Raw genomic sequence first — 16,569 nt, forward strand, 5'->3', positions numbered from 1 at the left:
ATGTTATGTTTTGGGATGGAGCCACTTTATATTAAAGGAAACGTAAATCGGCATAATTGTAGATACTGGTCACGTTAAAATCCTCGTTGGATGTGTGAATCCCATACCCGAAAAACTGAAACTATGGGCTGGAATAATAGGCGACAAAATAATGGGCCCCTTTTTCATTGAGGGTAACTTAAATGGTCATTTACATTTATTGGAAAATAGTATTTTACCTAAGTTGGCTGGGATATTTCTAAATCCAAGTAAGTATTGTCAATTACATTTGAAAAAAACTTCATTATTATAAATTTTCAGACAATAACATTATCCCAAACAACAATATTTGGCTACAAAATGGTGCCTCACCTCGTGTGTAGTGAGGCAATATCAAATAATGTGTTTCCCAGAAAATGTATTGAAAAGCATGGTTTTATCGAATGGCCCCCGCGATCACCCGACATGAATCCTTTAGACTAATTTCTTTGGGGTCAATTAAAAAACATCGTTTATAAAACCGTTCCAAATAAATAAAAAAATAAAAATTGATTGATGTTCGCTAAAACTCGAGAACGGCTGGACCGATTTATCTAATTTTGGTTTTGAATTATTTGTGGAGTCTAGAAAAGGTTTAACACGTTTTTAATAGAGATGAATGGAAAAATGATTAAAATTTTTTTTAATATTTACTTCAAAAAAAGTACTATCATTCCAGAACGACGGGCGCCCGCTAGTAAAAAAGGTTATTTTAGAAGAACAACAATCAATTTAGTTTTTTTATTTACACTTTTCATTTGCAAAAATACTATTAACATTTAAAATTACGTACTTATATTTATATGGTACTAGTCATGGTACACTTTGAAGTACCCAACACATAGTCCTATCCATTCTGGGCAGCACAAAAATATGTGGTCATTTTTTTAATTTGTTTAATGGATCTTATTTGAGCTTTTCTTCCCCCGATTTGGTTCCTGTCAAATAATGGAATGAAGAAGGATCAGACTTCTCGAAAGCCAAAGGTATACTGAGTAAATGTACAGTTCAGTGGGAGAGTTTTAGGTAGAAATGTCGTCATGGAAACTTCCCAACCGTTGGTGAAAGGGACAAAGAGCCAAAGAGCTTGTCGTTCTGACACGACAGGCGCCCGCCTTATCGATGTACTGGTGCCGTTCCTGAACGTGTTAAATATGAAAACGCTCTGAATTAAATGAAAACAATGATGATGATGTTTTGTCACAAATTAAAGTTGTGAACGCAACCGTAATATTTAACATTTGACAACCAAATAAAATGTCGATCCATCTTCTCGATATCTATATCGAAGAGTGCATCCTTCTATCTTTGTGAGTGACGATTACCGCTACGTGCGCGATAATTTTCTTTACTTCGGTGATCCTTTGTGATAATGACATTTCACGTTATGTGCTCTTTTTTGATAATCGCTTGAGATACAAACTGCAAATGTGTTTGTGAAGAAGTTGTTAGACATTGGAAATACCTCGACCAGAATCATCACATTACCCATAGATTTCTGTCATATCACAGACTCAAAAGAGGAGCTTATTCAGCGTGGTTTCCCAGATATAGCGCAACAGTTCAATAATCATAATTGGCTGGGTGAACGAGAAATATTGGTGGCAAAAAAAAGATATTGACGATCTCAATGCGACCATTCAGAATTTTCTTCCTGGACAGTTGGTTTCCTTCAAATCATTCGACTCCGTTATGATCGAGGATGATGTAGTCATCTATCCCATGGAGTTTTTAAATTCACTGGAATCGCCTAGATTACCACCTCACAATTTGCAATTAAAAATACGATCAGTTGTCATCATACTACTAAAAATGGATGAATAACGTCTTTGAGTCAAAAACCATAAAGGAAAATTACAAAGGAGAGGATGTTTTGATCCCATTTATACCGATGATTCCAACAGATTTACCATTCGATTTTAAACGTTTACAATTTCAGGCCAGTCGTTGGAAGTTGACGGAATCAACTTAGAGTTTCTCTGTTTTGCGAAGACAATTATAATTCGCGAGTTCGCGCGTCGGAAAACCGTCATCTTTGTTTATTTACATACCACAAAACAAAAATATATTATATCAGAAAGCTCTGTCAATCTCAAATTGAAACCTTATAAATAGCCAGTAATGCAGGAAATCTCTGTTTTGTAAGTAAGCAATCATGTGTGATTAATCGAAAATAATAATAAAACTTCATTTATACCGAGCATTTTTTTATTTTAATAGAAAGGGATCCCTTTTGTTTGTTTTAAATTCAGGTCTTTGATTTATCAATTGAGGCAGTACGAAATCTACTTACAGCATTTGACGTATTAATATCCCTAACCGTACCAGAATCTAGATATTCTATAATTTTATCTAGTTGTCCTGCTCTGGCTGCCCTGAGGAATGCTGTGTTTGGATCAGTCTGAAACAGAAAAAAAATATCAATGAATAATATTATTCAGATTCTGTTATAAATACATTTCACTTTCGCAAACTTTTTTCTAGGCATATAGTCATATTGATTCCTATAAGAACACCTAAAATTTGTTTAACTATTTTATAAGATTTATATGATAAGAAAAAAGTTTTTCTAATAATGTGTTGCCCCCCAAATTTCCTCAATCTGTAATTAGAGATCGTGTGAAGTTACCTAGAGATAAATTACCCAGTCAACTATTGATGGTATCCCATACATGTCCAATGGGAGACAAAAGCATGTTGTAGCTCTTGGGGTATGAGTATCTTATTAGGAAATTGAGTTTTTTAGCTGCATTTAGAAGCCAGCTAATATATGGAATGCTGATGATGACAGTGATCTAACGCTAAACTATTGATTATTGGATAATGAAGAAAGTAAGTTTCCGATTCCAAATTATTCTCTTGTATGAATGAATCAATCCAATTTTTGATATCTTGCTCTGATGTAAACCGTTTTCCAGTGAGGGCGTTATGGATCGACCGGATTAAATGGTAGTCAAAAGGGGCAAGGTCTGGACTATAAGGCTGGTGAGGTAGAACTTTCAATCCACTGTTTTCCAAATAGCTCTTAACTGGAATAGAAACGTGGGGCCGAGCTTTGTCATGATGGATAATTATTGCCTCGTGCCTGGTCGCATATTCCGGGCGTTTTTCGGCTACTGCTCTCTTCAAACGGATTAGCAGCTCATAATACAGCACACCCTTCTGACCCCACCAAATAGAGAGCATTATCTGCGCGCCGTGGATATTCGGCTTTGCCGTTGAATTGGCTGGTTGGCCGAATTTCACATATGATTTTTTGCGCTTGGGGTTGTCGTAATGGATCCATTTTTCATCACTAGTAACAATCCAATGCAAAAATGACTGAATTTGCGTGAACTAAAACAATTCGTAAACGAACTTTACAAAAAAATGTCTTAGTCCAAAAAATATAAATTACAGCGTTTTTGCGTTTTTCAGGAATAACTACAATCATAAATACCGAAAAAACCATTCATAGATCAAGAATAATACACAAATCTGCCGGTACTTGCATATTCCAACTTGTCACATCCTCGACAAAGAGACATTTGTTGAAGAGTATTATTTTGAAATTTGCTTATTGGATTATGGGGTGGACAAAAACTTTTGACTGGTAGTGTACATGCAGTATGCAAGGTTTCACAGAATCCCATAGCTCAATAATTGTGATATACTAGATAAAAGAGATTGTGCAGGATTCAGTGAGTCCACGCCTTATCAAGCATACATACATGTTCATATCTCCTTGGTGATCAGTAACATATTTAAATGTTTTTGAGAAAAATTAAAACTAGCGAAAATATGTTTGGCTAGGTCACTTAGAACTAAAGGACGAAGACAGGCTCTTGAAACGAGTTGCATGGAAGATACCAGAGGGCAAGAAGAAAAGAGTTAGACCAAAGCAACGGTGCAAGAAGACCTTAGAGAAAGAGGCACCCAGAGCTGGAGAGAAAAAGCAAGGGACCGAAAGAAGTGGAGAAAAATTACAAGGCTATGGACTTAAATGGTCTGCATATAAGCCTGTATATATACATAAGAGTAATTAAAAGTATATTAGCAAACTTTCACCCATGAACAATAAAAATATACCGAAATATCAGAGTATATTTAGTTTTTAAACGTTATCAACAAGTACTGGTTGAGTTAGACAAAAATTATAGTTAATGTTAGAGTTACAGTTAATGAAAAATGCCAATCAATCTAAGCTAGTCAATACAAAACATGCATTCATTTCAAATATGATACAACCTGTATTTATTGGTATTGCGACTAATATATATAGTAGAGTGTTTACGATTGGAAAAACCTGGCTAGATGCCAATGTAATATTTTTATCTCGAATTTTCCTGTGATCACGAGAATCAAACAAATTAAAATTATATTTACCGGAATTTTTTATGAAAATAATCAAATAGTAATATTTCGTGTGCAGATACTATCAAATTAACGTAATTTCGTTTATATCATCCCACGTCACGACCGTCACTTCTTACTTTGCTCATCCACCTACATTCGTTGATGTTATTACCTGTTACTTTTTCGAGGGCCAAACTAACCATTAACAAAATTGTGGGAAAGAGGTTGCAGTTCTTCCAATATCAATTGCAGATTATAAAATCTAGAATTATTATACCTCGTTAACTTGCTATAACTGAATATTAAATTATAAAACGTAAAAAGACGAGTAAAATGTACCTGACTGTAAGGGAGTTTGGTTTGAACAGGGTACCAGACGTGAACTGAGTCCTTTTTGTATCCCATTAGTTTTTTAGCAGTTATTAATGAAGCATTAGACACGAAACCGTCTTTGCTTCCAGCGTGTATAATGCACTTCCCTTTAGAACATGGCCAATTAGAACAGCAATTTCTAATATTGTTAACCCAACCGAAATTTACTACATCGTGACTGTCAAACAATGTTTCACTTAGATAAATTATTTGTATATTAGAACTTCTGTAGCCTTTTATCTGTCGCAAATAATCTTGTCGCCATCGAACTATCTTTATCGCAGACTATCTGGCAGAAATATTTCGAAGAAATTGTATACATACGTCTTTCGACAGCTTCGGCCAATAGAAATGCATTTATGTTTACGATTCGATGTTTTTAATTGTAGACAGTGGAGATAATCAGTCCACGTGGACTTCTGACTGGAACTCTCTACACGTAGCTTTTATTTCTTCTCTTCAATTTCTTCATAGGAAGACGATGGTGCTAGCCATCCTATTGCTCTTCTTCAACCCACCCATCTGCCAGGAAATCTATAATTTAGCCACTGTCTAATTGCAGGGAAGTATTGCAGTGGGATTCCATCTTGTGAAAAGTGAATAAAATGTTGCAAAATCATATTACCAGGTGCATCAATTTGTATCCAAACGCTGCTACAACCGAAAACGTACAAGTAAAATAATTTTCTATACTGAGGAATATTTTTCAAAGTACAAGTATAGCTTCTACTTCCCCTTAACATCTCTACAAATATTGAAATAGGCCAGCTTCTTTGTTTTAGATTAAACATTGGGTACATTCTGTAGTAAAATGTCTGGTTATATGTAGTTGATCGTCATAATAATATGATGAAAATATGTTTTCTGAATAGTTGATCTTCTGACGAAATGTTTTCGGGCTGAAAATAGTGAGAATCACTAGAATTGGACTCGTTTCCACTCATGTTCTGAAGAAATTTCTTAAAACGCCACCGAAAGTGAGAAATGTATCAAATTCAAATTGCTCTTTTAGGTTATTGCGCAAAAACACATGCGTCTAGAATTGTTAAAAGGAAATAAGAAATGAATTGTCTAGGTGAAACATTAGTCTTTAGTGGTTATTCAGTTACATATATAGGTAACGAACAAAACCTGAATTTAATACACATAAAAAATGTTTGAAAAACAATATTATTTTAAACGCAAGAAACATAACGGATTGTTAGTGCATAGATCAGTGAATGAAATTTTAATGCTTTCAAAATGTGTACTGCACCAGAACGGATAAAACACTGCATCCTTCTCATATTTGTGGACAGTTGTGTAACAATTAACGTTTATATAACAATGGAAACATTGTTCGATAAAATTAAAATGAATTTAAAAAAAGAAACAACTTTTATGCTACAAAGCCATTGTTCTCCATTATTTTTAATAATCATTTCATAAAAATATATCGTACAAGGTATCAATTTAAGAACGTACTCTATATTTCGGTCCATAGAAAATTTAAAAATATACAAAGCCACGACGCATTTATTTTTAAGCGGGGCAGTTGGTATAGTTCTTCCAATATCAATTGCAGATTATAAAAATTTACCTGGAGTACCAGACATGAACTGTACTTCATTTTTTTGTACCCCATTCGTCTATTAGAACTTCGGTAGCTTTTTATCTGACGCAAATAATCTTGTCGCCATCGAACTATCCTTGATGATTCGGTTATTTCCATCCATTTATTCAGTTTTTTTGTGTTTAAAACCATATGCTGACAAAAATTGTCGCAATGTCTGGTATAATTGTATTCAGGATAATCTGTTATCTTTTGCTGTATTACTTCTAACTTCGCAACCCGTATAAATTCTTGAATAGCTTTGTCAACTCATTTCAGTTTTTCTTTACATGTTTTTCGGTTCTGTGAATGATCCACAGCAACTCCCTTCGTGGCTACTCGATACATCGAAAATTTATTTAATTTAGTTAATTCAGCAATTCTTATTATGATTGCATTATCAGATTACTCACCGAATATTGCTGCTAAAGTATTAAACTTCACGACCCTTAATATTTAGTTTGAAATTTCACTAGTTTATATGAAATCTTATAAAGTGGGAAGGAAGTTTTATCCAAGGGCGCTTGTAGAGGTCCGTTTTTTTTCACCGGAAAACGGATCGTGCTTTCTGTCGGATTCGCGGTGGTATATAATTTATAATGGACGTGAGTACATAAGTTTAGTTGAAAATAGGGTGGGACAAAACCCATAGTAATATAGGATACACCCACAATGACCTTTTACGTTTTTCTATTTTTTTCGTTTCTTCTTGTAAAAATAGTAGGCCAATACGAGTTTTTTTTCTTATTCTCATTTCACACGTGCGTAATATCTGACTACCAATTAAAATCTATCAACTAGAACAAGTAAGACGGCAGTACCATTTTCTATTCTTCTATTCAAAGAAGAAAGTTACTAAAGTTTAATAGAATAAATTCAACAATGCTAGCAACTAATATCATTACTTTGCTCCAAAAATATTGTATTTCTCTATTAATTTAGCACCTGACATCCACACTTCCTCCATTTTATTCCAGCCCTTTCAGTCTTTTCCCTGTTTATGAGTTCAGATCTGTTCTTATTTTCTTCATTTATATGCATCCATTCTCGGGAAGTGTTCAGTCTATCTCTAGCCAACTTTGGTTATAGATATTTATTACAGTCCGGGTTCTATTCTGAAACTCTTCAATCAATGTTCTCAATTTCGTTATATTTCCATAGACTAAAAACACTAATTAAAATTTATTGATTATGATAAATATACCTCCTCCTATTGTCTCATTAACCTTTTTTAATAATCAATAAAATCAACAGAAGCAAATTATCCCAGAGGATTTTCATTTTACTAACACACCCACACATCTAACCATCTCTCCCGACTATACGAGGTCATTTTGACGAAATTATTTCTCAATATCTGTGTCTCCACTCCCCCAGTCCATCGAGTTTTCAATTATTTCACACCATCCGAAAAATAATCTTTTGGAAGTTCCTCGTTTTTTCTCCCATTATTCTTTAACTAAAACCACTTACTATTAATCCATTTTTTTGAATGTCAGAACAGAAAATAATCAGAGGGGGCCAGATCAGGTGAATATGTGAAGTGAGGCAAGAGACAAGCGTAATATCTTGATAGAGGAAAATTTTTGTTTTTTTTTAAATGCGGTCGATTACTCATCAGATTGGAAGCAAATTATCAATTAAATCTTGGTCTGTCTTCGTTTCCCTTCTTCTAAAGACTACGCCTTCCTGAAATTCCAAAGCTCTGTGATCATGACCTAATTAAACGGGTTAAAGGTTTTTGTTCCCTTGGGAGCACGTTCTTGGATAAAGTTCATTGTTTAGAATATATTTTCGAAGTTATCCGAAAAAGGCGAGCAGGCTTATAATCAGCATTAAGTAATCGCGGTACCTATCTTGCAGATATTGATGTGAAATTTTGACAGATAATATCAAAAATATGGTGGAAACTGAAAAATAAAAATGGCTCTCGTCAAATTAGCCTCGTATATGATCAATTTGTTTTGTCTGTCGGCGACAAGTGAATAGTTAAATGCGATTACGAAACACTCAATAAACAATATTAATTATTATGTTAAAATCCAAGATGAAGGTCAATTATGAAGCAAACGGTGTATGCGTAAATGAAAAATAAATGACAAGATAATGAATGAATATTCACTTGTGTATGATGAAGAATATAAAGGATATCAAAACATTTATAAGTAAGTTTGATATAGATATAATTATCTTGAGATAGTTTCATGGTATCTGTTGATAAAAGTAAGTAGTTTATTAAGTTAGGAAATTATCCAAATAATAATTATAAATATAAAAGACCGATGCCGCAACTTCTCTTTATCGGCTTCCATTTGGTCGCTTAGATTTCCTTTTATTCTCCATTAAGTTCTTTTTTAACAGTAACTTTTGAATACTTAGTGTTCGTTCACATTGGCAACGCTTAAGCGGTGAGTGTCGAGCGATAAGTGTTAAAAAATCTTTCTGGCTTTAGACTTTAAATGAATGCATTCCTATTGCAAAAGACCCCCGTTCGACGTCGCGCGATGCAACGCATCGCGCAGCTCGAGCTTCGATCTAATTCGTTTTTTAGAGCGGCATCGCCTTTGTATGTAATCAAACGTTTCCAACGACATTCTTAAAAACTGAAAAAATCTTATTGGATCACTGCGAAGTTTATGATAAAGGTGATGGAATTCGCCATAAGCAAGTCTATTTCTATTAAGTTCATGAACGCCTTGTATTTTTTGCTTTTCTTTAAAATTAGCCTTCGCAGTTGTGTAAAAATCGTTTGGATATCAAATTCCTTACGTCCATTTGGTTCGAAAGCTAGAAAATAACTAAAACGACGGTTAACCAATTTGAACAGGACATCGCGCGCGTTGACATCGCCCGACGCTCTCCGCTTGAGCGTCGCCAATGTGAACGCAAACTTAATGAGTATTTTACCGAAATTTGTAGTGGATCAAGTGAAACTGGTCTTTTCGTCTATCCACAATAAAGAAAATAATGGTCAGTGAGAATTCCTAGGCTACTGAACTCCCAAGAAAATCAAGCGTGACTTCTTTTTGAAGCAGCATCATATGGCTTTTCTGTAATGGCTTGCACAATGTCTTCTGTGTATTTCTTTTTATTTATTTCAAGAATTATTAATAGAAGTATAAAAAAATGATAACTAAGACAAGAATCATATGAAATATAACTGAATGGACAAAGATTAGAAGGCTTTAATGATGGAAAAAGGGATAATATAAGGGGACAGTCTAAATCCACTATTGTTCATACTAACAATGGATGAAATACTAAAAAATGTAAGGAAGCAGACGACACCTACAAACGAACAAAGGATACGTAAGCATGATCCTAATAAACTTTCGTTCAACATTCAATTAGAAGGAGACATCAAAGAAAGTGAAACTGACCGTGTACAAAACAATAACAGATCCAAAACTTACATGGAAGTGAAACGAAAATTGATAGTAAACGCATTCGATTTGAAGTATCTATGAAAAATGGAAGGAACAACGAGGATGGATATAATATTAAATGAAATAATAAGAAACCACTTACAAGAGACAATCGAAGAAATAAATAGATAAGAGAATCTTAAACTGGTTTGGATGTGTAACAAGGTTGGAATAGAATAGATTAACAAAACGAATATAGAATGCGAGATTTACAGCAAGAAGAAGAAGGGACAGACCAAGAAAAACATGGAACGTACTAATAGCAGATATAAGACAACAATGGCAAGAGACAAATGAAATAATGCTATTGGCACAGGACAGGAGAAGATGGGGGAAATATGTAAATGGATAATAAATACATTTCCGACTCCCTAGGTAGGGCAAAAGGAAAAATGGGAAAAAGGAAATTTATCTCTATTAATCTGTGTATATAAAAGTGATTAACATAAATACACTCGTGGTAAAAAATAACGTACTACCCCGATTTCTGAAAATATTTTTTTGTTTAATAAATTTAAATTAATATTGCTATTGTTTAACTTCTTTTCAATCATTTTGACGCAATAATATAAAAACGTGTAGTATTTTGAGTGATTTTTAATCAGTAAAAAAATAATAATAAAAACATTGCAATAAAATAAATAAAATAAATTTTCTTTAAAATAAAACTTGCATTCTAAACAATAATGTTCCTTTTTAAAAACGCTAGCAGCGTGTATTTCCGCCTCTAGATGTGAATGTTGCTAACATTATCCTAGGCATGCTTTCAATTAAGTGCTGCATCACTTCTTCAGGCTCATTTAAATTTTGAGGAGATGGATTTCGACGACGAATGCGGCGTTTTAAAATGTCCCAGATATGCTCGATAGAAATCAAATCTGGACTTGATGGCCAGTCCATGGTATGAATTCCTACTCGTTTAGGTAATTCAGAACATCTGCTTCATCGTGTGGTCTAGCATTATCATGCATTAATCGAAAATCATCACCCAACGGGAACGACGTGATTTTCTAGAATGTATCTTGCTGCGTTAAGGGTCTAGTAAGAGACACTAATTTTGTGCGGGCATCAAAAAAAATTCCTCCCCAAAACATGATAGACCCTCCTTTGTTGTCTTCGAATTTTATTACGTCCATTTGGACCTCTTAGACTGATTCTTATCTCGTCAGTAAATAAAACTTAGCACCAATTTTCTAAATTCCAATCTAAATGTTGCTTTGCAAATCTTAGTCTAGCGATACGACGCTGTTTGGTTAGCCTGGAGGTTCTAGAGTTCTTCTGCTGTATAGACCAGCATTCTGAAGGTGTCGTCTTATTGATCTATCAGAGATATTTACATTTCGGACTTCTCGTAAAAGGCTGTTGAGCTCGACACTTGTCATTGACCGATTTCTTAATGAATTTACTTGCAAAAAACGGTCATCTCGAGGAGTTAAAAATGAAGTCCTTGTCCTATTTTGGAAAAGGAGGGAAGGGTTGCTGGTAGATTTTTGAGTTGTGGTGACAATGTACGATGAAATAGAAGGCACGGTAAGCTGAGTAAAGATATCATCTTGTTTCCACATCATGCCCATCCACATGCAGTTAATCAAACTTTGTGATGAAAATATTTGATTGAGAACAACCAAATCAGTTCATCACAATACCGATCTAACGCTCAGTGATTATAACAGGTTTCTTCATTTTAAGAAACAACTAACCTCTAAGCGCCATGACATCGTGGTTAAACCAGCAGTGTAGCAGTGTTGGAGAGGTTGACAATAACGGGACTCTTCAGCTAATTGAACGATATGACAAGTGCCTTCATTTTGAAGTAGATTAAAGTGAAGGCATTCATATAAAAATAAATATGATTGGTATATAATGCTTGTACGTCGATTTAATAAGGGTTTATATAAATTAAAACACTTTAAATCAGTTATAAATAAATAACATAAGTGTTTAAAATGGTGTCTAATATTCCAAAGAAAAATTTCAAAAGCTTCTGCAGATTTAATCGATTTGATCATTGAGCCTTAATTTTCACAACAGAACTTTAATTATGTGTGCGACTGGTTACGAATGAGACTGCGAAAGAGAAGTAGGTCAGGACGGGAACTTCTCTCGAGGCCACTAACACACTCACTTCATCACGCCAAATCGATTTTAATAGTATTCCTTTAACGATATTCTGTTGGTTTTATGTATCTAGACATGAACGCGCTTAGCTACTTAGTAACAAAATGGAATCAAAAGCTTAAATTGGAAAAGAGATTTTGATTTTATGTTTTTTGAGAATGTGAACTATTCATTTTTTCACGTTGTCGACAGTTTGTTTTCACCAAAACGTATTTTTTAGCCTAAATAGCCATAACTCCACTGCAACAATTTTTTGTAATTTTTCTAAGGCTTTCGATTGTGTCATAATATTTTAATCAACAAATTGCAGTACTACGGTTTTAAGGAGATCACCTCTCGCATGGTTCAAGTCATATCTTACCAACATAAGTCAACTTGTAAGGGTTGATACAACGATGTCTTCTTGCAAGCCAATAGAATGTGGAGTGCCCCAAGTTTTAGTATTGGCCCTACTTTGTTGTTTCTGTTTATAAACGACATCGCCTATCTAGACATCAGTGGTAAAATATGTCTATTTGCAGACGACATTAGTTTGAATAGGGGCAATCCTGATCTCACGGTACTTCAAAGAACTGGACTTATCCATCTCCTTAACAGTCTATTTTGCACTTATTGAGTCGCATCTCCGATATGCCTTTCCCTTCTGGGGTACGTGTGATATGACTCAATTTTAGTGAATCTTCAAACTACAAAAGAAAGCTGATATTTACTCTACTCGAACTCAGAAGAATCAAAATTCTGACTCTTCCTTATTCATTTCTGACTCCGTTTGCCTAATTCATAAGCACATTTCTCCAATTTCAGAAAGGTCGTTGCACGGCTATCCACTTAGGAACGCGGAGCACGACCTTTCCCTACCTACTCCTCGTTCAGAATTAGTTAAGGGCTCAATATTTTACAATGCAAAAAAATGCACAATCACTTGCCAATTGAAATCAAATCGATATAATCTTTCCCCGCATTCCGCAATAATTTGAGGGCATATTTACTGGAAAGTACTTTCTACTCTCTAATTCCGGCCATGCTACATACTGGTTTTGCTATGGATTTATATACTAATTATTACCTATAATTTTTTTACTTATTGTGGATTTCTTCTGTATATTGAAATTTTATTTGTATATTTATTCAGTTATCTTCATGTTTGTTTTTTAGTTTTTACAAGCTTTTGTCTACAAATTGTTACAATTTTTTGACAATAAAGTATTTCTCTCTCTCTCTCTTATTATATTTTCAATTGAAGTAAGAAACTATAACTTCAAAGTGATGTTTTGGTTTTTATATATCTAAATACTGGGCTACTTATGGGCATTTGCTACATGTAAAAATCTTTTTCAGTTTTAAGTAATACACACACCTCCAAAAGTCTTGGCCCCCCTTGTTTATTTGTCACTTGTTTATTTTGATTTCAGCATTTTTTGTTTACAAATACCTTCTTATCTTATCATACAAATAAAAGCAATTAGGAAGCAAAAACTTGTTTTCGTATGAAAATATTCAGAATTTTGTAAAATCATGAGATTGCTAGGCGTTTAAATATGCCGCGAACTTCGATAAAGCGGGTAGTGGCCCTTTTTCAAGAAACTGGTGGCATTACACGAAGGCCGGTGTCTGGTCGACCTAGAGTGACTTCAGAGAGGGAAGATCAGTATATCGATAATTTCACTCGAAGAAACCGAAGAATAACGGTAACAGCCCTTCGAAGTCATTTTTCGCATATCTTCCGAAGAGTAATTTCGAGAAGTACCATAAGAAGGAGGTTACATTCTTTAAATCTCAGGGCAAGAAGACCTTTAAGGGTACCTAGACTTCTACCTCGACATAGAGCTGAACGTCGCCAATGGGCCGAATAGCATCGGAATTGGCTTTTACCCCAATGTCGCCGGGAAAGAATTTGGAGAGGCCCAGGTAGCCGAGAGCGATTAATTTTCGCAAGAGGTGTTGTCCCTTATCAAGATGGATCAGTTATGTTTTGGGGTGTATAATGTATGGTCGTCGCACTCCACTTATTCTTATTGAGCGAACAATGTCCGGCGCCATATACGCTCAAAACATTATCCAAGCAATCGTGCAATCTTTGCGCAACAAATATGGAGCAAATTTCATGTTTCAAGATGATAATGCCATACCACATCGCGTACTAAGGGTACCGAATATGCTACAAGGGGGAAATATCCAAAGATTAAACTGGACTGCAAACTCGCCAGACATGAATCCCATGTATGGGATTATCTTCACAGAGCAATATCCAATAGAGAAAACCCCCCTTTAACTCTCCGGGACCTAACTGCAGCTGTTCAAGAAGAGTGGAATAATGTGCCCAATAATGTTATTGATGAGCTAATTCGTAGCATGCCAAGACGCGTTTGAGAATTAATTACAAGAAGAGGTGGAAACACAAGTTATTAAGTTATGTTATTTTCAGTATTCACATTTTTTTCTTAAAAAAAGATTTTATTTTGTTTTTTTTTGGATTTACTTTACAAAATTCTGTACAAGTTTTTGCTTTGTAATTGTTTTTAAAGTGTTAAAGTTATGCGCTCTATTGCAACTTTTCAGTTTTAAACTGTCTTTGAGCGTTATTTCTCCTCTCCTTTCCTTACAACTTGACGAATTAGCCGTTGTAGTTGATACAACTCAGTTAACCGTTTTTGTAGACTGGTATTTGAAAATTTAGAAACCAAAGAGCTGGTAAAGCTACTAATGGAAATGTTACCATTTCCAGCATTTAAAATATTGATGGGCTCAGCTACGAATGGAGTTTCTACAATGGAGTCATGGAGAAGGGTTTTATTGCCAATATTGTCAACAAAACTGTGATATACTGTGTCTTATCATTGCATAATATACCATCGGTCATTGTGTGGAAAGTTCTTAAATATGACCAATTTCATTTAAATCATAGAGCATGTGCACTTATGACTGTTCAGAGAACCTACTGAAGAGATATAATAACGTTTCAAAAAGTTGCTTCCTGGATTTGTCATGAAAGAACGGAGTGGCACTTCACTGAACTTCTAAACCTCACACGGCTACTGCCTCACTGCTTTCTCACTGACATAACCTAAAAGTTGAATGGTTTCAAATTGCAGCTCCATGGCGAAGGTTCAAGATGTAGAAGATTCATCAGCTTTTGTTGTAAAGCATTTTGGTTGAGATGATGCTGCAGTTGAAATTCAATTTATCGATTTCATCAATATCTGTCTGTAAAGATCCTTTCTACAATTTTTCCCAAGATGAAGTTCATAATAAGCAAACATAGAAACAGACTGAGCGATGAACATTTGTTCGACTGCTACAATATTCTTCAAGAAAATGATCTGATCTGATCATAAAGAGTTTCATTCCACTCGCTGAAATGCACATTTTGTTACACTTATCCTAAGATATCTACATTTTAAAACTAGAAATCGATTTTTGTATGCAATAAACTCAATTTCATTTTGGGTCTTTTCTTTCGTCCGATCTTCTTTGGTATATCACTATGCTATGCGAGATCACAGGTTCAAAAGTTTGGACATCACTTCATTATTTGTTTGTTTATTAGCATTTGGAACCAGTTTATTTTGCCATTTTCATCTGTCTTTTGAAGTATTGTCTCCATAAGTTTCTCTAAAGATGATACCTGAGTACCGGGAGCCGGTCCTGCTTGCAGATAGTGGAATTCTGAAGTTCAGCGAAAACGCCTCCTTTGATAGAATACCTGTAATTCGTTTGATCTTTGTTTTTATAGCAAGCGGTTTATTCAAATTGTTTTTTTCAAAAAATTTCTAGAAAGGTCTTGTTATTTATTTGTTGTGTTTCTTTATTTTTATGGATCTTAGTGATAAGTGAATTATTATGAGTTAGTTAAGTGTAGTGTAAAGTGTTTAAATAAATTAAGAACATAAGAGACAATGTTTATTAATCACCCCACGAATAGAAATAAATAAATAAATAAATAAGAAAAACTTTAGAATACACTCTATTTGAGTTGGTTTACTCCCAGTTAACGTTTTAGGTGTTAGTGCTTCTCCAACTCCATCTATACTTGAACATATAAAAATTATACTTTGAATTACACTATTGAAATGTTCTTGTACCTTTGATACTGAAGTTTTCATTACACTCCAATTTCAAGGTAGTATAATTAGACGTTTATAACATTTTTATTGCACAAATTCAATAGATCGCCTTTATCGACTATTGTTATATAACTAACATAAATTTGAATCTTAATTGAAATAACCTGCTTAAAACTTTCACCGATTACGTATTTTAAACCTTTCTAAGAAAGTTGTTCTTGAATTGTATGTATTTTTTATCTGTAGAGTCGTAAAAATGTTATCATTAATTTTTAAGCAAATTATTAGAATGAAATTATGTTTGACCCAAAAGCGTACCATTCAAACCGTGATAGCTTCATTGACCCTATTACATAGTAACCCGATTCACATACACGGGTATGCTGAATTGTCGGCTCAAATTTGACACGTTTCGCGCATGACATCACGTTGGAATCAGAATGGTAGGATAGTTCCATATAATGCACATTACGAGTTCTGGCTATTTAATAATGAGACTGGTTACGAAATAGGGTTTTATCAAAAAAATTATTCTACATTCGAATGTTCCCCTTCCCTCGCCACACCTTTCTATATGTTTTTTTCCATTGATCGAAGCAATGCTGGAAGTCTTCTTTGGTGAGTGCCTTTAGGAGCTCTGCCGTTT

At 34.4% G+C, this 16,569-nt stretch overlaps 1 protein-coding gene across 7 annotated transcripts in view; it reads right to left on the bottom strand.

Annotated features, from left to right (window-relative positions):
- The window catches only part of LOC130446929 (ankyrin-3-like), a 200,686-nt gene that overhangs the window by 146,292 nt on the left and 37,825 nt on the right, over positions 1 to 16,569 (bottom strand). For all 7 annotated transcript variants that reach the window (XR_008910193.1, XM_056783461.1, XM_056783459.1 and 4 more), the window contains exon 2: positions 2,312 to 2,419. Coding sequence is in view for 6 of the 7 variants with exons in the window: in XM_056783461.1 (XP_056639439.1) it covers positions 2,312 to 2,419 (108 nt within the window). In the remaining variant the exon portion in view is untranslated. The remainder of the gene's footprint in view (positions 1 to 2,311; positions 2,420 to 16,569) is intronic.

Source organism: Diorhabda sublineata, chromosome 7, assembly GCF_026230105.1.
Source record: "Diorhabda sublineata isolate icDioSubl1.1 chromosome 7, icDioSubl1.1, whole genome shotgun sequence".
NCBI classification, from domain to species: domain Eukaryota; kingdom Metazoa; phylum Arthropoda; class Insecta; order Coleoptera; family Chrysomelidae; genus Diorhabda; species Diorhabda sublineata.